Source organism: Myotis lucifugus, unplaced genomic scaffold (assembly GCF_000147115.1).
Source record: "Myotis lucifugus unplaced genomic scaffold, Myoluc2.0 scaffold_98, whole genome shotgun sequence".
Taxonomy (NCBI): domain Eukaryota; kingdom Metazoa; phylum Chordata; class Mammalia; order Chiroptera; family Vespertilionidae; genus Myotis; species Myotis lucifugus.
In genome coordinates, this window is record NW_005871146.1 from 601,035 (window position 1) to 625,587 (window position 24,553).

At 44.3% G+C, this 24,553-nt stretch overlaps 1 protein-coding gene across 3 annotated transcripts in view; it reads right to left on the reverse strand.

Annotated features, from left to right (window-relative positions):
- Positions 1–232: 232 nt before the first annotated feature.
- Positions 233–24,553, reverse strand: part of ATP8A2 (ATPase phospholipid transporting 8A2) — a 547,249-nt gene continuing 522,928 nt past the window's right edge. For all 3 annotated transcript variants that reach the window (XM_023756696.1, XM_023756695.1, XM_023756697.1), the window contains exons 35-36: positions 7,653–7,744; positions 233–658 (exon numbers count right to left, since the gene is read on the reverse strand). In XM_023756696.1, the coding sequence (XP_023612464.1) occupies positions 561–658; positions 7,653–7,744 (190 nt within the window). In that variant the 3' untranslated portion in view covers positions 233–560. The remainder of the gene's footprint in view (positions 659–7,652; positions 7,745–24,553) is intronic.

A 24,553-nucleotide genomic window follows, 5' to 3' on the forward strand; every position in this document is an offset into this window, starting at 1 on the left:
TTGTGTTTTCATTGTAATCAAGAAATTTATGCCAACTTCATACAAACATAATAGGAATCAAAGCAAGACAGCAACCTGCCTAAAGTGGTCTACATGCTGTCTGTGGACTTGGTCTGTGAGGTAAAAGGACAGGAAGCAAGTGTGTCCGGGCTCCCTGCCACGGGACAGGCTTCTCACGCAACATAAAACTCTTTTATCTCCGCTCCCAGAACAACCAGTACTGATGTTTAAATATCGATGAAACATAATGTTTTTAATTTCACACCTCACAGAGCACAGCTGACTGCTTCATAACAACGTAAACAAAAGTTAGGCCAAGCACTGCAGACAAGTTGGGAGGAAAGAATGGCTTCCCCCGCGGTATATACTCCAGGTTTGCGAGGGAACATATAACTAACAAACCGGTTGGCTAAGGCCACAGAAATGTGTTTTCTCATATTTTGGCTGCTGACACCAGTCTCTTCTGACAAAGATGTGTTAACACTGGGTACAAAAACTGCATTTCTTCCCCAGGATCAATCAGGAAAACTCGACTCGTAGTTCCTCCTCACTTTCCCGTCTTATTTCCGCTTCGATTTCTTTTTGGTGGTGTCATAAGCACGAACAACTTCTTCCTGAGAAACAGCTCCATGCTCTTCTTGAGAGAAGGCGTACCCATCTGAAAGAAGCGCACAGGAGGGAGTGGGTAAAGGCAGAACTGGGGGAGCGCACGAGGTTTGGAAGAAGCTGCTTTTGAGGAGACTACAGCTGAACTGGTGGGAGTCTGAGACGGGTAGCCTGTGACCCAGAAGGGGAGCATGGGCAGTGTGGGTGTGTGGTGGCAGGATGCAGCCTGGTGGGCTGGGTCCAAGGGGTTCTGGCTGCTGACGCTGGGATGGGAATGGCTCTGAGGGGCGGCCTCCCACTTAGGAGCTGCAGTTGAGCTCAGCCCGGGAAGCATAAACAGTGGGTCACTGGTCCATGTCTGCACTGTCCCACCACCAATCAAATTGTTCTGCTCTGGAAATGTCCCAATGCGCCTGAAGCTGCAGGCCGGCCAGGTAATTTATGAAGCTGTAACATGCTGGGGAAGACATGCACCAGCTCACAGTGAGCTGGTAAAGGGCACATGACGTTCGGAACGGTCCTGTTTCTAAATTGGGCTGGTAATAAGAAATTACAGTGCGTAACACATCTTATTTTTGTGTAAAGAAAAAGATCGCAAGATAAAGGCAAGAGGAATTTAGTGATTGGTCCTGTGGCCACAGCAAAACTGGTTCTTACAATCAGCTCCAGTAATAATAATAGAAATAATAATAATAATCCTATATAATAAAAGCCTAATATGCAAATCGACTGACCGGCAGGGGGCAGGGCTGGCAAGTGGGCGGCACCAGGCCAGCCAAGATGGGTGCCAGTGGGCAGAGGGAGGGGACGGTGATCAGGGGGCGGTGGTGACCAGCAGGGGCGAAGGGGCAATTGGGGGGGTGGGGCCAGCCGCTCGCTGGCTGCTCACTGGCCTGGTGCTGTCCCCTGATCGCCCCACAGGTTGCCTCCTGCAGAGGGAGGCCAGACTGCAGCCGTCAGTCGAACATCCCCTAAGGGCTCCTGGTCTGCAAGAGGGCACAGGCTGGGCTGCTGGGCTGAAGGACCCCCCCCCCCCCCGAGTGCATGAATTTTCATGCACCGGGCCTCTAGTAATAGTAATAATAGCATCAGCAGCCAATAATTATTAAACACTGTGTGTACCAGGCACTGTCCTATGTACTGTGCACAAATGACTCATCTATTCCTCTCAACAGCCCTATGAGATAGATGCTAGTGTCTTCCCATTTCACAGATGGGAAAACTGAGGCATGGATTGATTTCATGATCTGCCCGGGATCACAGACCTAGTGTGTGGCAGTTTGGAGCCAGACCCAGGCAGTGTTTCTGCAGGGCCCACACTTCCTGCATCACCAGTTCTTAAAAAGGTTTAGCAATAGTGGGCTTTCCTTCTTAATTGGTTCTGCCCACAGATGGGACATTTATAAAACACCCTCTCTGTTGGCTAACCCTTCTGGCTCAGGGGTGCAGAAAAGTCCCACAGCTGGATGAGACATTCTGACCAAGACAACATAGTAAAAGCCTAACAAAGGTGACTCCCACCCAGGCCTATTAGTTAGTTAATCATCATAGTCTTTAAAGGAGAAAAAGAAATCAGAAATTCTCCCAGATTATAATTATTCTGCTCAGACATCTGCTTAAAAAGGAGAGTTTCTGGAGTATAAAGACATATAATAACAATGTGTAAGAGAGTCTTTGAGGGGATGGAGAAGAAGAGCCTTCAAAAGATTCTCAGGTGACGTCCTACTCTGTGTATGCCCACAGACTCGGAGCTCTGTCCCTGGGCTGGCTTCCCAGTTCTTCTGGACAGCCTGCCTTTCAGCACCACCTGAGAAAGCCCAAGGGCAGGAGGGCCACCCTGGGAGGCCAGGGCTGGTCTCCAGAGGTGGGCTTGGGGCCTTCTGAGGACAGGGCTGGGCAGCAGGGAGCGGGTGGGTGTGAAAGCAGAACAAGCAAGCAAGCCTGACCCAGAACAGAGAGCAGTGTTCCACCGGGGACTCTTGTCTACTCGCTCACCTCCATCTCTAACAAAATCAAACCCACAAACCCAATCCTACTCTGTGTGGGAGCCAGAGGAGGCAGCCACCCCCTAGGCCAGTGTGAGCACAACCTAGCTGGGTACTGAGCAGGCATGTCACATGTCTGGAGCAGAAACACAGAAGCAAGCCTGGAGAGGGGCTGCTGGCTTGTTTGGGCTCTTCTCCTGACCCCTCCCCCCTTCCCTCCCTCTTCCTCCTGATGCTGGGCTGCCAGCCTGTCCCAGGACAAGTGCTCTTTGTGCAGCGTCTTCATTGCAGTCCTAGAAGAGACACCTCTCCTAGGGATGTTTCAAAGAAAAATCTAGCAAATAACACTGTGTCCTCCTGTAACAAGACTGTGTCCTGTGGTCCACTGGGACACTTCCTTCTGCAGTCTTTGAAAGGCAATGTTTCTAGTAAACACACGATGTTTCCGGGAGGGGACCCACAGCAGCTGTCTTTGGATCCAGTGTGCTGCCGGAACGACAGTCCTGCCAGGGCTCTGGGCTCCCCAGGTGGATGCTTCTCACCCTGACAGAAATGGCTCTGGTCCCAAGTAATGGGAAGGCCTGGGGAGTGCTCTTCGTGAACCTGCCTGGGGCAGGCTGGGCTACTGCGTTCTCCGCCCTGCAGATGGCTTTCCCAATCTGCTCGGCTTTCAGCATGGATCCGGACCCAGGGCTCAGGCCCTGGGGGCCAGGGGGCCGGTTCTAATCCCTGCCTGGCAGTAGCTTGGTCACAGGACTGTGGTCTCTTTAAGCTTTCTGGGTCTCCTTGGTTTAGTTTCCTGTAAAACAAATGGCCTGGACCAGGTGAGGTCCAGGTCCTCACAGCTCCTGCCCTGGCTGGCTGGCCCCAGGCCACAGAGCACTCCACCTCCATGCCAGGAAAGGGCGCCTGTCTCAGCAATCAGTCCAAATGGAACAACTGCCACCTCGCTTTTTGGATGTGTGTTTTGGGGGGAGAGGGGCGGAGGGGAAGGAATAAAAGGAACTTGTTGAGACATTGTTTGGGAATGTCCTTTTGGGAAAGGCCTCTTAGCATTTGGAATTGTCCACTCCCTATTAACCGGAAGGAGCAAAAACCTGGCCTTTCATTTGCTCTGTTTTTCATTCATACCCTGCCTGTGCCTACTGGGAAGCCGACCGCGGTGCTTTTTCTGCTTGTAGCTCGATGGTGCCCTTGCTTCTATCTGCCTCACTGGCATGAGGTCCTTGCAGTGGGATTACTCCTCACTCAGTTTCCAGCAGAAGAGATGGCAGAGAGGGGCTCCTGGTCCAATAGCAAATCTCTTCTCTTGGGGTGAGCAGAGCACCCCGAGGTCACTACCTCACTACCAAGAGGTTTCTCTGCCAGTTCCTATTAGTTGCATCCACCATCATGTTTCCAAAATGTTGTTCACTAAGACTTTCTGAACCAGGCTTTCTTAATCTCAACTGAGACTTAAGGTAGACTTTGCAATTCGAAACTAAAAGGAGGATGGCCCAATAGGATTACCCTGGGGGTGGAGATAAACTACTTCCCTCTCAGAAACCAGGTCTGGTTGTAGTTAGAGTCACACTGGAAGAAGTTTCAGTGGGACAATGGCATTTGTGAGCCCAAAGTGGGGCTGCACCCCTCAGCTGACAAAGACACATCAGTTCACCAGCTCTGCCTGACAAGCATTAACCTGCCCCTGGCATCCAAACAGGAAGCTCAGAGGGAGCCCCCAGCTCTTAGCATTTCCCACTTTCATTCATCTTTCAGGGAATCCTGACAGCCAGAAAGTACCGCTGGGGCCTGGAGAAGGCGCTCAGTGGTCCAGCTCTGAACTCTCCCTGGCTGGCTTCCTAGAGCATCTGCCTCCACAGCCAGAGTCTGAGGACAGAATGAGGTAGGTGGGAGGAGATGGAAAGGCAGGTGAATCTCTTAGTTATTTTGTCTAATAGGACATTTGGTAAAGTCTATAAAACTATGTCATTTATTTCATTATTTTGGAATAAAACTACCCTTAAGTAGCATTCTTTTGAATCTGAGCTCTGATAATATCTTTTTGTAAAAAAATATATTTTATTGATTTTTAAAGAGAGGAAGGGAAAAGGATAGAGAGTTAGAAACATCAGTGAGAGAGAAACATCGATCAGCTGCCTCCTGCACAACCCCTACTGGGGATTGAGCCTGCAACCAGGGTACATGCCCTTGACCCGAATCGAACCCGGGACCCTTCAGTCCGCGGGCCAACACTCTATCCACTGAACCAAACCAGCTAGGGCACTGATAATATCTTAATGAAAGTAGCAGTTTTCTGCCTGGAAAAAATATTCCTAATAGCAGAATTGGGACGATAAGGGTATTAGACCATATAGGAAACACTGATCTTGTGTGTTGGTTGGTGGCTCATAAAGAACCAAAAGTACTTCCAAGATTAGAGTTTTCCCCCCAGTTTCCTGGGAAGACTGAGGCCCAAGACAGCTAGCTGATGGTTAGACCCAGGAGGACATGTTGGGGCCCAGACAAGCTACGCAGAACTTCTCACATCCCAGGAACAGTTTAAACTGCTTGATGGCCTCGTATAGTTGTCAATGACAGAAACATTCTATTATCAACCAGGTATTACTACTCATTTTGGGGTGCTTCTTAAATGTGCTGTGATTTCCAACGCTTTTTCATTTCTTGTACTTGTTCATTAGAATTCTTTTGTCCTTCAAAATATTGAGAATTCAGCAAAATGTTTAGTCGTTGTTTTAAGATATTTTATTATGCTCCCACAAAAGTTCTCACTTGGTCTTTGACCTACACAGTTGCTCTTGAACAACATAGGCTTGAATTGTGTGAGTCCACTGATATGTAACTTTTTTTCAATAAATCCTCTAAACGTATTTTCTCTTTTTTATGATTTTGTTAATAACATTTTCTTTTCTCTAGCTTACTTTACTATAAGAATACAGTATCTAATACATATAACATAAAAGATATGTGTTAATCAGCTGTTTGTGTTACCAGTAAGACTTCTGGTCAACAATATTATTAGAAGTTATATGTGCTGAGAGAGTCAAAAGTTACATGCAAATTTTCACCTGGGGTTGGCACCCCTAACCTCCCACTGTTCTGGGTCGACTGCATCTATTCTTTCTTGGTTACTTTGAAGCATATGTAGTTCGGAAATCAGTATGTGTTTCTCTGTGTCTGCTATAGAGAAGGTGCTTTACATCCATCATTGGGAAGCCTCATAAAGACTAAGTAAGCTCATATTATTATAACTCTGTTTTTCCCCAGAGGATGACACAGAAGTTTCAAGAAATATGTAAGTTGCCCCCAGTTACTCAACTATGGCAGAAAAAAAATAGTGATACCTAACATTTATTGGACTCTATATTGTCAGGCACCATTCTAGGCACCTTATCTCACTTAATCCTCCCAACAACCCCAGGTAGATTCTCATGTCATCTCCATTTTACAGATGTAGAAACAGAGAGGTTAACTTGCTTACGATGACAAAAACGTGGCCCAGACAGGACAGTACTGCAGGCAGCTCAGCTCCAGAAGTGGACCTCACACACCTCACTCCTTGGACTTCCCTACCAAGCCTCCTTATTTGACCACTCTCTCGGATCAGAGATACCACAACTGTGATTCTGATCGCTAGGCCACACTGGGCCAGTTACTGTACTGACCTGAGCCTCTGCCAGGTGCTCTTGGGGCTGACACCACCTCTCTCCAGGGGCAGTGGAGCACTAAAGGACACACCAGGCAGGTGAGGCCCCACATGGAGCTGGCCTCAGTGGGAAAGTGAAGAGAGGAAGTGGATTACTGAGAGGAATGCCATTCCACCCTTCCCTTCCCTCTCTGTATTGTCAGACACCATTGACATAGGACCTTGAATACCTGTCCTACAGATGCTGTGATGATTTTCCCTAAGCTGTTTTTGGTCTACCATCGCTTCCTTCTCACCTCCTCGGGAGGAACAGGAAGCAGGAAGCGAGGCCTGGGTGAAGAGATGACATGTGAACGTGTAAGAGGGAATGTGGCGGGAGGGATTGGAGGGTTCAGAGATGTAGGGGCCCACAGGCCTACAGGCCTTGGCACAGGAAACCTGCATTCTAATGACACCTCTCAGCTGGGAGCCCAATGGCTGGATTGCTAAAATGAGCCTGCAGCTTCCCCATGAACTCTGGCAGGGACCCCATCTGCTTTCATGGCCTCCTTTCCTGCTCCTTTGGGCTCCATTGCAACCCGAGACCCTGCTCAGATCAGATGCCTTTGGCAGAAACCAGACCAGGGCTTTAGTGGTCAGAGTGGGGACACCAGTGCTAGACTTGGGGCGGCCTTCCTGGATAAAGCAGAGACTTTTTTTCCCAGTGATTGGCATTGTTTTAATTAATATATTAATCCTACATAATAAAACCCTAATATGCAAATTGACCAAACGGCAGAATGACTGGCAGAGCAACCAGTTGCTATGATGCGCACTGACCACCAGGGGGCAGATGCTCAATGTAGGATCTGCCCCCTGGTGGTCAGTGCGCTCCCGCAGGAGGAGCGCTGCTTAGCCAGAAGCTGAGCTCACTGCTGGCGAGTGCAGTGGCGGTGGCGGGAGCCTCTCCTGCCTCTGTGGCAGGCGGGCAGTAAGGAGTGAGGGGTCATGGACTGCAAGAAGGTGCAGGCCAGGCTGAGGGACCTTCCTCCCCAGTGCACGAATTTCGTACACCAGGCCTCTAGTATTAAATAAAACCCTGCATATTGCTATCTTTGGGGAAACCAATTTAAAAGTAACATCACTTCAACCTTAGAAAAAATGCTACCGGGAGGCTGACAGAGGATCTTAACCACATCAGGATTTTTAAGTTTAAGAATTTTGTCATTCAGGCATTTGATTGGGTCCCAGGGAACTACCTATATGCAAGCTGTACTTGCCTCAGGCCAAACACACGAATTTCACTTCTAAACGCTGTGCTCCAGCTTGGCAGCTGTCTCCTTCCCTATTAACAATGCCCAGGCCTTCATTAAGCTTCCCACCTTCCTGCGTGGGCCAGGTCTGGCTGGCCTGCGTAGGCTGCGGTGACTACTTACGTGGGACACTCTGCTGGAGGGAACCTCCTCGGAAGAGAGTTGGGGGCGTCTTCCTGCTGAGCCTCCTTAACAAGTGGTCCCGCTCATTCATCCTGCAGGTAAATCAAACATGTCAGTCTCTAATTCACCTGGACACATCTCAAAGGTTCTGGTTGAATGACTTCCGGTTGTAAAATAAAACAAACAGGGGGGGAAAGCTTCCTTCCCCACGTCAAGACAAATGTCCAGTTTTGCACGCCGCCCACTGTTGACGGTAGATGCTATCTCGACACTTGGAGTGCACAGCCCTCTCTTCTAAAAGGCGCTCTGTGTTCAGCCGTCCTGTACACAGCGCCTCAGCCCTCTGCCTCCCTCTTAATTGAAGTGCACTACAAGTGCCCTTTCATACCGGGCAAACCCTGGCTTCCCGGAACACTTTGGAAGGAGTGATCTGTTTCTATGGTAAATGTCTTAAAAGCCTCAATCCCACCTGCAGCCTCCTTTCCTCGAGCCAGTAAATGGTACCAGGGCCAGGGCCTCTCCCCGGTGCCCCAGGACCCTAGCAGGAGACAGGCTTCTTTCCACAGAACCTGATGCTTATTATGAAACACAATAAAAATCAAGGTGAATTTTCTTTGAAAACATAAGGATCAGGAGCTCCTCCTGCCTTTCCAGAAATTATTCCCTCTAAGGCGGCCACAGCTGTGAACAGACATGGAGCTATCCCGGCGGACAGCCATCTTCATTCCTATCAATTGAGTGGGTGCTTGAGAACTGTCCAGGCGGCCAGAGTGCTTTGATTCTTTACCATCACTCTGCTTGCTCCCAAAGAGATTTCAGGTGCACAGCAGTTTGCCAGTGCCCTCTATTATGGGGTGAATTGTGTCCCCCCACATTCATGGGCTCAATTCCTAACCCCCAGCACCTAAGAATGTGACTGCATTGGAAGATGGGATCTTTAAGAGGTGATTGTGTTAAGATGAGGACATTAGGGCGGGGCCATAATCCAGTACGACTGGGGTCCTCATGAGGAGAGGAGACTAGGACACACGCAGAGGAAAGACCATGTGAAGACAAAGGAAGAAGACGGATATCTACATGCTGAGGGGAGAGGCCTCGGGAGAAACCAAGCCTGGCCACACCTTGATCTTGGACTTGCAGCCCCAGAACTGTGAGATAATAACTTTCTTTTGTTTAAGCCCCCAGTCTGTGGTATTGTTCTATGGCAGCAAATACACCCCGATCTGCTGTCTGTGGGGACTTGAGGGTTAAGGAGCTGCAGTTGCTTGTGATCTAAAGCACCTCCCCTGGCCCTGTCCATGAGCCTCAAGCCGAGGAGTCCATGTCACCACTCCCCCAGGGGCCTTTGAAAGAGGAGCAGGGCCCTGGGTATTCTTAGTAGTTCTATGAGCTGAAGTTCATTTTGCACTTGGGTTTCCAGAAGAGAGCATTTTCTGATTCTCTTGGTTGAAAGGACAATGTTTGACTCATCACCAATTAAGGGTGAGCCTGTGCTAGCTAAACTTGGCAGTGTCTGACAGTTTATGAGAAAATACACTTTTTCTATCCCTTCACACTGGCTTTCCCCACGGGCCGTAGTTTGCCCATGGCTGGGCTAAACTGATCTCCCTGAGCCTGCTGAGCAATTGCCCTGGACTACAGGGCTGAGCAGATGAATGAAGAGGGAGCCTGTGAGTACGAAGGCCCTGTGTGGCCACTGCCGCCTGACCATCTGCAGCTCTAGGTGTTGGCTAGTTGCAGGACTTTGGGAACGTGACAAAGTCTGACCCTGGAAGGCACTGTGTGTAGAAGTGCTCCCTGAAGGCTGGGCTGGAGGTTCCTGGGGCATCCTTCCCAGCCTTCCTGGTTGACAAGCACTCTCTCCCCAGAAACTAGGGGACAGACACAGGGCTATGCTCTGACACCAGGCCCATCCTCTACCCTGGTCATCCCTGATTCCGCTAACATTTCAGGAAGAACCACATATGTGGGAGGGGCTTTTGAAATCACACAGAGACTCAGCCATGACAAATAAAAAGGCACTTTGCTGGCAGTGCTTTTGTCCCTGCCTCTGTGCTAGATAGGAGTTCCCAATTCCCTCGTGGAATGGTCTCTCTCTCTCTCTCTCTCTCTCTCTCTCTCTCTCTCTCAATATTCCAAACACACAGAGATAGTCAGAAACCAGTACAGTGGTTTTAGCAAATGGTAGCACCACCCTTAGACACCATGCTTCTGAGGGACCCACTCCACTCTGTAGCTCTTCCTCCCACATGGGGAGGGGTCCATGGAGTCAAGGAGACAGGTCTACCCAGAGCCTATGCCTGTCTCCCATCTAAAATATTTAAGACCCTAGAAGTTTCTTCTTAGTGACCCCTAAGCTGGCACCCAAGGCTAACCTGACCTCCTTGCTAACTCCATTCCCCTAAAAGTAGGCCATATAGCTAGTGTGCACACTCCCTGGCCTGAGGGAGTGGCCAAGGGGTGGTTTCCTTCATGGATGTATGGACGGCGCCCCCACATGTGTGCACAGGTCCCTTCCCAGTGCAGGACTGAGCCAAGGTTGGCAAGTGAAGGTGAAATACCCAAGTCAGCTAACTCTTCCCTGTGCTACCACTCTCTGGCTCAGACCTGCAAAGAATCTGGGAATCACCAAGCACTGCCATCTTCATGAAGCTATTCACGGAGGTACAAATCTTTCATTGAGATACACAGCTACCTGTTACGTTGATTTATAACTGTCACATACTTAGACATGGCATGTACTTTCCATTGTACCCGTGCACCAAATCCTGCAAACGTCAGGAGTGGACCTGGTTGTGAGAACTACTTCAGATTTTAACCAAATAATAAAATCTCAAATATAAAGTCCCCTTATACTCCTCTCTGATTCCATTCTTCTTCCTTCTACTATAATAAAGTTAGAAATAACCTTTTGTTCATATTTAATACTTTGTTCTATATAAATGCATTCACACTAATATACAATTTTGTTTTAAAATATGTCTAAATGGAATTATTTATTTTATACTTCTAGTTTATTCTATTTTTGCTTTTCTCCTTCTTTTCTCCTTTCTTATTGTCTTTGCATTATCTACTCATGTAGAGGACAAGTTAATCTCTTTTCTTTCTGGACACTTAAAAATAATTTTTTAAAAATTGATTTCAAAGAGGAAGGGAGAAGGAGAGAGAGATTCGAACATCAATGATGAGAGAGAATCATTGATCAGCTGCCTCCTGCATGCCATACACTGGGGGTAGATACTGCAACCCCAGGCATGTGCCCTGACAGGGAATTGAACTGGGACCTCTTCATTCATGGGTCAACACTCAACCACTGAGCCACAGCGGCTGAGCCCTTCTGGACACTTTTATAATTCTCTTTGTTTTTGGTGTTGTACAGCTTCATAACAACACTTAGTATGACTAGGTGTAGATTTGTTTTATATTCTGCTCATTAGTCATTTGAAAAATTTAAATCAACTAGATAGCACTTAACATCTATTAGGATGGCTACAATAAAAAACAAACAAAAAGCAGAAAATAACAAATATTGGAGGGAATGTGGAGTAATTGGCACCGTAGCACATTACTGGTGGTACTGTAAAATGGTGTGGCCATTGTTCTTCAATAAGTTCAGCAGGGAGTTACTGTATTAGGCAGGAATTCCACTCCTAGATATACACCCAAAAGAATTATAATCAGAATCAAATAGATACGTGTACACCAACATCTGAAGCAGTATTATTTACAACAGCCCCAAAATGGAAACAATTTATATATCTATTAACTGATAAACAAAATATTGTATATCCACACAGTGGAATATTATGCAGCCATGAAAAGAAATGAAGTACTGATATATGCTACACATGCATACACCTTGAAAACATTATGGTAAGTGAAAGAATATAAACCAAAAAGGCCATGTATTGCATGATTCTATTTATAGGAAATCTCCAGAACAGGCAAATATGTAGAGACAAAAAGAAGAGCAGTAGTTGCCAGGGACTGTAGGTTGGGAGTGTCGGGGAGGGGAATGGGAGTGACTGCTTAAAGCATACAATGTTTCCTTCTGGGGAGATAAGCTATGTGCTAGGACAGGGGTGGGCAAACTTTTTGACTCGAGGGCCACAATGGGTTCTTAAACTGGACCGGAGGGCCGGAACAAAAGCATGGATGGAGTGTTTGTGTGAACTAATATAAATTCAAAGTAAACATCATTACATAAAAGGGTACGGTCTTTTTTTTTTTTTTAGTTTTATTCATTTCAAACGGCCGGATCCGGCCCGCGGGCCGTAGTTTGCCCACGGCTGGATTAGACAGTGGCGATGGTTCCACAACATTGTGACTATACTAAATGCCACTGAATTGTAGACTTTAAAATGGTAAATTTTATGTTATGTGAGTTATATCACTGTATTTAAAAAAGGAAGTTCAATTAAAAAAGCAAAGAGGAGGGGAAGGGCCCGGAATTAAGGCATATTCCCTCCCATCGCCTGTACTGTTGGTTTATTTCTCCACTGGTGGAGTGAGAAAGTGCTTTCTTGGATTTTTTCTGTCCTAGCTTAGCAGGTATCTGACTGGGACGTACATATAGGAAATGTGCATGCAAACAAAAATTCACCAGTGGTACATGCATTCTTAGTGCCTCCCAAATAACAGTGATGAAGCTCAGTCTCACACAAGTCCTCCCACCGACTCTGTTTAGAAGCTGACATGAGGAGGTGGTGTGCTCCTGTCTCAAAAGCTGAGCAGTGTTAAGAAGGAGCGGAGAGCTGAGAAGCCTATGTTGGGAAGTAATAAACTCTTTTGTCCACAGTTCTGTCAGGAGGCTATTCCTGCAAAAACCGCACACGCATAACTGCCAAAGCTCAGGAGCATGGAGAATATAACAAATAACTGCAAATTTGTTGTTAACTCTTGTCAGTAGTTACAGCTGGTAGGAACTGCAGCTGACACCCCAACAAATCCAAAAACACATAGGTATTTTTAGAAACTTATTTTTTTAATGTTTTTTAAAAATATATTTTATTAATTTTTTACAGAGAGGAAGGGAGAGGGATAGAGAGTTAGAAACATCGATAAGAGAGAAACATCGATCAGCTGCCTCCTGCACACCCTCTACTGGGGATGTGCCCAAGACCAAAGTACATGCCCTGGACTGGAATCGAACCCGGGACCCTTCAGTCCACAGGTTGACGCTCTATCCACTGAGCCAAACCGGTCAGGGCTAGACACTTATTTTTAAATGAATGCTGAACTGCCTTCAAAACATAAATCTAATAGGTTCCTCAAGAAAAAAGCTTGTCCAAAATTCCTTTTCCTTAAGGCAAGGCCAAACATCTACCAATTGATCAGTGTGGAAATTCTAACCTATTTTTAAGGATCCATAGAAAATGAGATTTCACAGCCTCAATTGGTAACTTATTTTACTAATTATAATCTAAACATTAGGAAATGAGGACCTTTTGGGCTCATGTGTATTCCAGACCTACCTAGGCCTTTGTAGGATCACTTAGTTCAGTACATTTATGTACAGGGTGGGTTAAAAGTAGGTGTACAGTTGTGAGTATATGAAACAGAGTTTATTCTTGTATTATTTTAAAAATATATATTTTTATTTATTTCAGAGAGGAAGGGAAAGGGAGAGAGAGAGAGAAACATCAATGATGAGAGAGAATCATTGATGGGTTGCCTCCTGCAGGTCCCACACTGGGGGTCGATTTTTATGGTTTCACATCAAGCCCACAACTCAGGCATATGCCCTGAGCAGGAATCTTACCGTTTTCTCCTGGTTCATAGGGTGACGCTCAATCACTGAGCCCTGCTGGCCAGGCAATTCTTTTATTATTGCTTATTAATTATTGTATTATTTCCCATATGAACAACTGTAAACCTACTTTTGCCCCATCCGTTAATGAGGGAAAATAATAAGAATAAAACTAAATAAAATAGGTTTTCTACACAAACATTCCGATAAGATAGGAGTTTACACCCTGGACTAGGAGCCCATCATAAATTCTCTTCTATTATATGGTAGTAAATTATTCTCCTTTTTTCTTTCTGCCAATTCATACCCAACCCATTTTTATTTTTATTTTTGGTGGGGGTGCTTTTTGGGGTTCAAATTTCCCTACTATGTCCTTTGTACTTTTTAAAAAAATCTTTATTGTTGAAAGTATTACATATGTCCCCTTTTTCCCCCAATGACCTCCTCTAACCTGCCTCCACCCCTGCCCCAGGCCTTCACCACCCTATTGTTTATTGTCCATGGTTTATGCATACTGTATATGCATACAACTTCTTTGGTTGATCTCTTGTTTGTTTTTTTTTAAAATATATTTTACCAATTTTTTACAGAGAGGAAGGGAGAGGAATAGAGAGCCAGAAACATCGATGAGAGAGAAACATCGATCAGCTGCCTTTTTTACACCTCCTACTGGGGATGTGCCCGCAACCAAGGTACATGCCCTTGACTGGAATCAAACCTGGGACCCTTCAGTCCGCAGGCCGACATTCTATCCACTGAGCCAAACCGGCCAGGGCTTTGGTTGATCTCTTGCCCTCCCTCCCCCTCCTTCCCTCTGAGATTCCACAGTCTGTTTCATGCTTCTATGTCTCTGGATCTATTTTGTTCAAGAGTTTATTTTGTTCTTTAGATTCCACATATGACTGAGATCATGTGATAACTGTCTTTCTCTGACTGACTTATTTCACTTAGCATAATATTCTCCAGGTCCCTCCATGCTGTCTCAAAGGTTTTTACTGCTGCATAGTATTTCATGGTATAAATGTACCACAGCTTTTTTTTATCCATTCATCTACTGATGGGCACTTGGGCTGTCAGATCTTAGCAATTGTAAATTGTGCTGGTATGAAAATTGGGGTGCATACATTCTTTCTGATTGCCGTTGCGGGTTTTTTAGAAGTGGGATCACTGGGTCAAATGGCAGTTCCATATTTAATTTTTTGAAGAAACTCCATACTGTTTTTCACAGTGGATACATCAGTCTGCATTCCCACCAGCAGTGTACTAGGGTTCTCTTTTCTCCACATCCTCACCAGCACTTGTTATTTATTGATTTATTGACAGTAGCCATTCTGACAGGTGTGAGGTGATACCTCATTGTCGTTTTAATTTGCATCTCTCTGATGATTAGTGACATGGAGCATTTTTCATAAGTTTCTTGGCCATCTGTATGTCTCCTTAAGAGAAGTTTCTATTTAGGTCCATTTTTTTTTTTTAATTGCTTAAAGTATTACAAAGACTATTACATATGTCTCCTTCTTTCTCCCCTACCCCCCTTGACATTCCCCTGGTTAGGTCCATTTTTTAATTCGATTGTTTATCTTCCTTTTGTTAAGTTGTATGAATTCTTTATATATTTTGGATATTAACCCTTTATCAGATGTATCATTGCCAAATATGTTCTCCCATACAGTGTGTTCTCTTTTCATTTTGTTTGTGGTTTCTTTTGTTGTGCAGAAGCTTTTTATTTTGGTGTAGTCCCATTTGTTTATTTTCTCCTTAGTTTCCTTTGCCCTAGGAGTATCTGCAGACATATTGCTATGAGAGATGTATGGGATTTTGCTGCCTATGGTTTCTTCTAGGATTTTTATGGTTTCATGACTTACATTTAAGCCTTTTATCCATTTTGAGTTTATTTTTGTGTATGGTGTAATTTGGTGCTCTAGTTTCATTTTTTTGCATGTATCTGTCTAATTTTCTCAACACCATTTATTGAAAAGACTGTCTTGACTCCATTGTATACTCTTGTCTCCTTTGTCAAATAAATTGAGTGTAATGGCTTGGGTCAGTTTCTGGGTTCTCTGTTTTATTCCATTGATCTGAGCCTGTGCATGTGCCAGTACCAGGCTGTTTTGATTATAGAGGCTTTGTAGTATTACTTGATACCTGGTCTTGATACCTCCAACTTTATTCTTCTTTCTCAAGATTGCTGTGGTTATTTGAGGTCTTTTCTGGTTCCATATAAATTTTTGGAGTATTTGTTCTAGATCTGTGAAAGATGCCATTGGTAATTTAATAGGGACTGCATTGCATCTGTAGATTGCTTTGGGTAGTGTGGACATTTTAATGATGTTAATTATACCAATCCATGAACATAGTATATTCTTCTACTTGTTTATATCTTTCACTGTCTCTTTTTTTCTATCATCCTGTAGTTGTCTGAATACAAGTCTTTTACCTCCTTGGTTAAGATTATTCCTAGGTATCTTAATTTTATTGTTGCAATAGTAAATGGGGTTGTTTGTTTAATTTCTCTTTCTGAGAGTTCATTATCTATACCAGTGGTGGGCAAACCGTGGCTCGCGAGCCACATGCGGCTCTTTGGCCCCTTGAGTGTGGCTCTTCCACAAAATACCATGTGCGGGGGCGCACGTACAGTGCGAAGTTGACTTAAAACTTTAAGTAAAGTTTATTAAGTTAATTTTAGGGAACATTGTGGAGTGAAAGAAGACATAGTGTCGAGGATTGAGAAATGTATGTTGAGGTGGTTTGGACATATAGAGAGGATGAACAAAAAAAGATAGACGAAACAAGTACACAAGACAAGTGTGGATGGGAGAGTTGGAAGGGGTCAACCTCAGCGAACGTACCTCAATCAGATTGAGGATGTTTTTAGCAAAGGCCAGCTTAGGAGTACCCTAATGAAGTTAATAACAATGTACCTACCTATATAGTTTAAGTTTAAAAAATTTGGCTCTCAAAAGAAATTTCAATTGTTGTACTGTTGATATTTGGCTCTGTTGACTAATGAGTTTGCCGGCCACTGATCTATACTAATAATAGAGGAATATGCAAATTGTCTGGGATGCCATCACAGTAACAGTAACAACCAAACAGCAGGTTGCATGGGGCGACAAGGCCAGCAGGGGGGTTAGTGAGGGACGACCAAACGACTGAACAGCAGGCTGTGTGGGGCGACCAGGCTGGCAGGGGAGGGCAGTTGGGGGCGACCAGGCCGGCGGGGGGGGGGGAATTGGGGGCTACCAGGCCGGTCGGGGGGCAGTTAGGGGCAATCAGGCAGGCAGGCAGGTGAGCAGTTAGGAGCCAGCGGTCCCGGATTGTGAGAGGGATGTCTGACTGTCCCTATTGGGCCTAAATCGGCAGTCAGACATCCCCCGAGGGGTCCCGGATTGAAGAGGGTGCAGGCTGGGCTGAGGGGAACCCCCCTCCATGCACAAATTTCATGCACCCGGCCTCTAGTTGGTGTATAAAACTGCCATCAATTTCGGGGTATTAACTTTGTTTCATGCTACATTGCTGAATTCATTTATTAACCCCTAGAGTGCCGGGGAGTGCAATCATGCTCCTCCTGTCTTTCGCCAAAAGTGCCAGAAGTGCTATCGTGCTCCTCCTGCAGTGTCACTATTAGATGCTAGTAGTTCACTCTTTATTGACAGATGGCAGTAAACAAATGTAGTAAAGGTTTCCTTAAGTTTTTGAATATGTAACTTCATTTACTTGGCGATTCATAATTTTTTCCCTAAACTGCTGTAAAATCAGCAAAAATGCCTTGGCAATTTTAGCATAGTTCCTAGGATATTGGTTGGCACTCAAAGGGTTAAATGTAGTAGTTTTTTGGTGGAATCTTTTTCTATTACAACATAATCTCATCTGCAAATAATGAGAATTTTACTTCCTCCTTTCCAATTTGGACGCCTTTTATGTTTTTTCTTATCTATCACTGTGACTAGGGCTTCCAGTACTATGTTGAACAAGAGCGGTAAAAGTGGGAATCCCTGTCTTGTTCCTGTTCTTAGGGGAAATGGTTTTAATATTTGCCCATTGAGTATGATGTTTGGTGTAGGTTTGTCATATATGGTCTTTATTATGTTGAGATATGATCCCTCTATTCCCAATTTGCTGAGAGATTTTATAAAAAACTAGAGGCCCAGTACACGAATTCATGCATGGGTGGGGTCCCTTGGCCTGGCCGGCAATTGAGGTCTATCGGGAGGCCAGTCAGCTGTGGGGGCCTGGGAGGTTGGCCGGCCAGCCCCCCTACTGGGGGGGCTAGCCAGCCAGGGTGAGGAGCTGTGGGAGGTTGGCGAGCTGTGGAAGGTTGGCTGTGGGAGTGCACTGACCACCAGGGGGCAACTCCTGCATTGAGCGCCTGCGCCTTGGTGGTCAATGTGCGTCATAGCAACTGGTCAACCAGTCCTTCCAATCGTTCGGTTATAACAGTCACTTAGGCTTTTATATATATAGATGGATGTTGGATTTTGCCAAATGCTTTTTCTGCAGCTATTGATATGATCATGTGATTTTTATCTTTCAATTTGTTTTATGTCATGTATCACATTTATTGATTGGGGAATATTGTACTAGCCTTACATTCCTGGAATAAACCCCACTTGGTCATGGTGTATGATCTTTTTAATATATTGTTGGATCTGGTTTGCTAATATTCTGGTGAGGATTTTAGCATCCATGTTCATCAGGAATATTGGCCTGTAATTCTCTTTCTTTGTAGAGTCTTTATCTGGTTTTAGAATTAGGATAATGCTGGCCTCATAAAAAGAGGTTGGAAGTGTTCCTTCCTCTCACATTTTTTGGAATAGTTTGAGGAGGACAGGTGTTAATTGTTTGACTGTTTGGTACAACTCTCCTGTGAAGCTGCCCGGACCAGGGCTTTTGTTTGCTGGGAGTTTTTTGGTTACTGCTTCTATTTCATCAGTTGTTATGAGCCTATTCAGGTTTTCTGATTCTTCCTGATTCAGTTTTGGGAGACTGTATTTTTCTAGGAATTTATCCATTTCATCCACATTGTCCAGTTTTTTGGCATATAATATTTTCTTATAGTTCTTTGTATTTCTGTGGTAATAGCTGTTACTTCACCACTTTCATTTCTGATTTTATTTATTTGGGTCCTTGCTCTTTGTTTCTCGATGAGCCTGGCTAAAGGTTCATCAATCTTGTTTATCTTTTCAAAGAACCAGCTCTTGGTTTTATTGATTTTTTTTATTTTTTTTAAATGTCTGTCATTTATTTCTGCTGTAATCTTTATTATTTCCTTCCTTCTACTTACTCTGGGATTTTCATATTCTTCTCTTTCTAATTATTTAAGTTGCAGGGTTAAATTTTTATTATTATTATTATTATTATTATTATTTTCTTTTTTAAAGGCAGGCCTGGTAGAACTTCCCTTTCATGAGTGCTTTTGCTGTATCCCATAGATTTTGGGTTGTTTTGTGTTCATTTTCATTTGTTTCCTAAAAGTTTTTCTTTTATAATCTCATTTGTAACACACCCACTGTTTAATAACATGCTATTTAGCCTCCATGTATTTGAATATTTTTGAGTGTTTTTACTGTAGTTGATTTCCAATTTCATTCCACTGTCATCTGAGAAGATGCTTAATATGACTTCAATCTTCTTGAACTTGTAGAGACTTGTTTTGCATCCTAACATATGGTCTATATTTGAGAATGACCCATGTGCTTTTGAGAAGAATGTATATTCTGCAGCTTTGGGATGAAATGTTCTATAAATGATGTTAGTTGAACATTTTTTGTAGATGTTCTTTGGCAAAGTTGAGGAAGTTCCCCTCTATTCCCATTTTACTACTGGACTTTATGAAAGCCTTCTGAATACTAGAATACAATTCTGGGTGTTTGGAATAAAATCTCTTAATAAGCATAATGAACTGACCACAGAGATTTTTAAAAAATTGCATGTTAATGATTAGGATGATGGACCCACATGTAGAACTTTAGAGTTGAAACAGTCTTAGTGATCAGGAGGGATAGTTCCAATTCCTTATTACGTATAGAATACAGGCAATCACCATGCCAGGATTCTCCTGTTCTGTTTAAAAAAGACAGCCAATACTTGCAGTCACAATTAAATGCAGTTAATTCTGAGTCTTCAAAATTCACAAAATAAAGGTATCACTGGTTTCCCATTTAAAACGTCTAAGAAATAAACCATAGAAGGAAAAATATTCACTACTGAAATAAATTATTTAACTTATTTCTGGTTTAGAACTATATTTAATATCTATTTCACTTTTATACTATTTGATCAAATAAACACCAAGAACTGTACTTCAAACTATAAATATTGTACTATTCTACAATATGTCACATAATTAATCAGAATAACATATCTTGGCTTTTAGGCTAAGTCTTTCATGCCAGCACAAGATTTTATAGGTAAATAAATTAAGCATGACACATAAATATGACTTTACTTTCAGTTCAGTTTTTCTAATATCTGATAATTTTTTGACATGTTTTAAAAGGGAAAATGATTCAACAATAACTTCTCCTTGATATTCACTTATACTAGCTTATTCTGTTGTAGGCAAAGTCTTTAGCTTGCTGTTGATTTTGTTAGATGGTGTTCATTAGTCATTGCTTTTACAGTGTATGTGGGAGTGGGAAAAAAGGGCAGCCTTGCTTCTTTGGATACAAGGAAGGAAACAGAGTTTCTGCCTCTCGATCCTCATGGTTTTTCTCAGAGCACAAATAAGTGAAAGTAAAATAAGAAAACGTTGGCCCTAGCCCGTTTGGCTAAGTGGATAGAGCGTTAGCCCATGGACTGAAGGGTCCCGGGTTTGATTCTGGTCAAGGGCACATACCTGGGTTGCGGGCTTGAACTCCCCACAGCTGATATATCCCTCTTGAACTTCAGCTGTGGTCTGTGGGAGCCCAGCCAGCCCTTTTGCACCTCTACACTTCCTACCAATCTCTATGCATTCTCCACTTTTCGTCCTTTACAAAGATAAAAATATTGTATTTTGTTAAGAATTCAGATTACATAGAACATTTGGAGAACAGCCTGGCTGAGGAAAGAATAGGATTCAAGGTTAACTAACTTAATATAAACTCCATTCCAAAATAAAAATATAGATTTCTCTAGTTCTCCCTGATTTCAATGTCTCCTCTGACCATAAAAACTAGGAACTGGAGGGAAGAAAGGTTTGTACTAGCACAGATGTCCAATTCTTACCCAGCAGGCATCAGTGGAGGCCAACTAGGGAATCTAAATTATCTCGTGCTGTCAGGAGGAAGGCTTTCATAAAGTCCAGTAGTAAAATGGGAATAGAGGGGAACTTCCTCAACTTGCCAAAGAACATCTACAAAAAATGTTCAACTAACATCATAGTTTATGATGAAAGACTGAATGCTTTCCCTCCAATATTAGAAACAAGGCAAAAGTGTCCATTTTCTTATTCAACAGAGTGATGGAATTTCTAGCCAGTGCAACAGGCAAGAAAAGGAAATAAAAGACACATGAATCAGAAAGAGGAATAAAAGCACTCCTATTTTTAGATAAAATGATTGTCTAGAAAATACCAAGAAATATAAATATATAAATATGGAAACAACCACACATATGCATACAAAACTCGTAGAATGAATAAATGACTTCAGCAAGGTTACATGATGTAAGACCAACATACAGAAATCTGCTATATTTCTAAGTATTAGCACATGGATCCTAAAATTAAAAATACAGTGCAATTTATGAATACTCAAAAAATGAAATACTTAGATGTAAATCTATCAAAATGTGTATAGGATTTGTATGCTAAAATTCCACAATGCTGATGAAAGAAACAAAAAAGGGTCTGAGTAAACAGAGAAACATACCATGTTTATGGATTGGAAGACTCTATAGTAAAGATATTAATTCTCCCCCAAATTATTCATAGGTTTAATGTAATTTCTATCAAAATGTCAACAAGATTTTTTTGTACATATAGACAACATTATTCTAAAATCTATATAGAAAGGCAAAGGAACTAGAATAGTTAGAATTTTGAAAAAGAATAAAATGGAAGAAATTATTCTAGCTGATTTTAAGACTTATAATATACTAATCAAGACAGTATGGCGTTGGTTGAGGAATAGACAGACAAATGCACAGAATAGAATAGAGAATCCAGAAATAAACTCATCAAAGCAAACCCATCTAATTTTTGACATGGGTAAAAAGCAATTCAATGAAAGAAACATACTCTTTACAACAAACAGTGCTGGAGGAACTATGCGTCCATAGGCCAAAAAAACCTCAAAACAAACCTCTATCCAAATGTCACACCTTATACAAATAGTAATTCAACATGAATCACAGACTTAAAAGTAAAACATAAAACTATACAACCATTAGAAAAAAACAGAAAAATATCATTGGGATCTAGGACTATGCAAAGAGTTCTTAGACTTTACACAAAAAGCATAGTTCATAAAGAAAAACTGATTAATTTTGGCTTCTGAGAAAGAGGCTGAAAGAACAAGCTACAGACTGGGAGAAAATATTTTTCAACCACATATTTGACAAAGGACTAATGTCTAGAATATATAAAGAACTCGAAACTCAACAGAAAAAAACCCTTAGAATCCAATTAAAAATGAGCAACAGATATGGAGATGTTTTACTAGAAAGGATGTACAGATGGCGATAAGCACATGGAAAGATGTTCAACATTATTAGCAAGTGGGGAAATGCAAATTAAAACCACAACGAGCTATTGCCACATACCTATCACAAACACTAACAACAAAAAAGTGACACCACCAAATGCTGGCAAGGGTATGGAAAAACTATATCACTTATACATTGCTGGTGGCAATGTAAAATGGCATGCATGACCACTCTACAGAATAGTTTGGCAATCCCTTAAAAAAACAAATACCTTGTGGCTATATTAACAACCACTGAATTATATACTTTGAAAAGGTGAATATTATTTGAATCTCAAAAAAAAATCAGATAAACTTGTATTAATGTGTAGCCAACCCATAGAATTATAAGCTAAATAAATGGTTATTCCTTTTAAAAGAAAAGATGTACACCTAAATATGCAACTACCACAAACCCAGCGATTCTACTCCTAGACATTTACCCAAGGGAAATGAAGACTATGTTCACACAGAAACCTATATACAAATATTTATAAGAGCTTTATTCATAATAGCCCCAAACTAGAAACCCAGATATCCTCCAACAGGTGAATGGTTTAACATAATGTGGTCTATCTGTACCATGAAACACTACTCAGCAAGAAAGAGGAAGAGCCCAGCTGGCATGGCTCAGTAGTTGAGCTTCAATCTATGAAGCAAGTCACAGTTTGGTTCCCAAACAGAGCAAATGCCTGTGTTGTGGGCTTGATCCCCAGTAGGGGATGTGCAGGAGGCAGCCGATCAATGATTCTCTCTCATCATTGATGTTTCTATCTCTCTCTCCTTCTCCCTTCCTTTCTGAAATATCTCTATACTAGAGGCCCAGTGCATGAAAATTCATGCACTGGAGGGGGCATCCCTCAGCACGGCCTGCCCCCTCTCACAGTATGTGAGCCCTCAGGGGTGGGAGGCGACCCAGCAATCAGGGGAAGGCGACGCCCCATCACACCTCTGCTGCTGCCACTGCCGGCAGCACAAGCCTCGGGCTGCCCTGGTTATCTGAGCCTCGGGTGGCCCTGGGCAGCTGGACAGCCACCATCCGAGGCTTGCCTGTGCCTCAGGCCGGCCCTGGGCAGGTGTGGAGCTGATACGACTAAGGGTCTCTGGAGGCAGGGCTGAGGGGACCAGGTGGCGCCATCTTGTGGCTGTGGGCACCACCATCTTTGAGGGCGTGGCAGTCAATTAGCATATTCCATCCTTATTGGCTGTGGGCACTGCCATCTTTGAGGGTGGGGCATTCAATTAGCATATTTCCTCCTTATTGGCTGTGGGCGCCGCCATCTTTGCGACGGCATGAGGGTCAATTAGCATATTTTCTCTTTATTAGATAGGACATAAAAGCGTAATATGCAAATCGATCAAACGGCGGAACGACTGGTCACTATGACATGCACTGACCACCAGGGGGCACTTACTCAACGATTGTCCCATTGGGAAACAGGAATGGGGGTGGGTGGCGGCGGATGTGGACATGGACGGTGGGGGGCGGGGCCGGCTGCCAGCAGCCAGGGAAGATAGGCCCTGATCGCAAGCCAGGCCTAGGGACCCTACCCATGCATGAATTGCATGAATTTCATGCGCTGGGCCTCTAATATACACACACACACACACACACACACACACACACACATAAAATATATATACAATAAATGCCCAGCACATGATTAAATCGTGTGTGGTTAGGATCCCTAGGCCTAGCTGCAATCAGGGCCATGTCCACTGCCCAGTGTTGCTCCTCCACCTCTGTGGCCCCGGCCCCGTGAACCTCCACGCTCACAGCCCCCACCCTGCGAGGCTCCTTGGCCTCAGCTGCCCAAGCCCTGCGACTCTCTTCTGCCACCCCACGAAGCTCCACGCTAACAGTCCCCGCCCCACGAGGCTCCTCGGCCTCACTGCTGCCCACACCCTGGGATGCTCTTCCACCTCAGCAGCCCCGCGAAGCTCCACGCTCACAGCCCCTGCCCCGCCTCCATTGCCCCGTGATGCTCCACGCTCGCCGCCCCCCACCCCGCCAAGCTCTACGCTAACAGCTCCCACACCACGAGGCTCCTTGGCCTCAGCCACCGCTGCAATGCTCCTTCACCTCAATGCCCTGCGAAGCGCCACACTCACAGCCCCCACTCTGCTCTTCCACCTCACGTCCACCGCCCCTGCCCCATGACATTCCTCTGCCTCAGCTACCCCCTGCAAGCTAACTAAATGATAACAGCCCCCACCCCACTCCTCTGCCTCGCCTCTGCCACCCTGTGACACTCCACACTTGCCACCCCCGCCCCACGATGCTCCTCTGCCTCAGCCACCCCAGGAAGCTCAAGGCTAACTGCGCCACCCGGTGAGGCTCCTCAGCCTCAACCACCGCTGCAATGCTCCTTCGCCTCACCATCCTGCGAAGCTCCATACCCACAGCCCTGCCCCACTCCTCTCCTCGCGTCCACCGCCCTGCCCCACGATGCTCCTACCGCCTCAGGCACCCCGGGAAGCTCCAT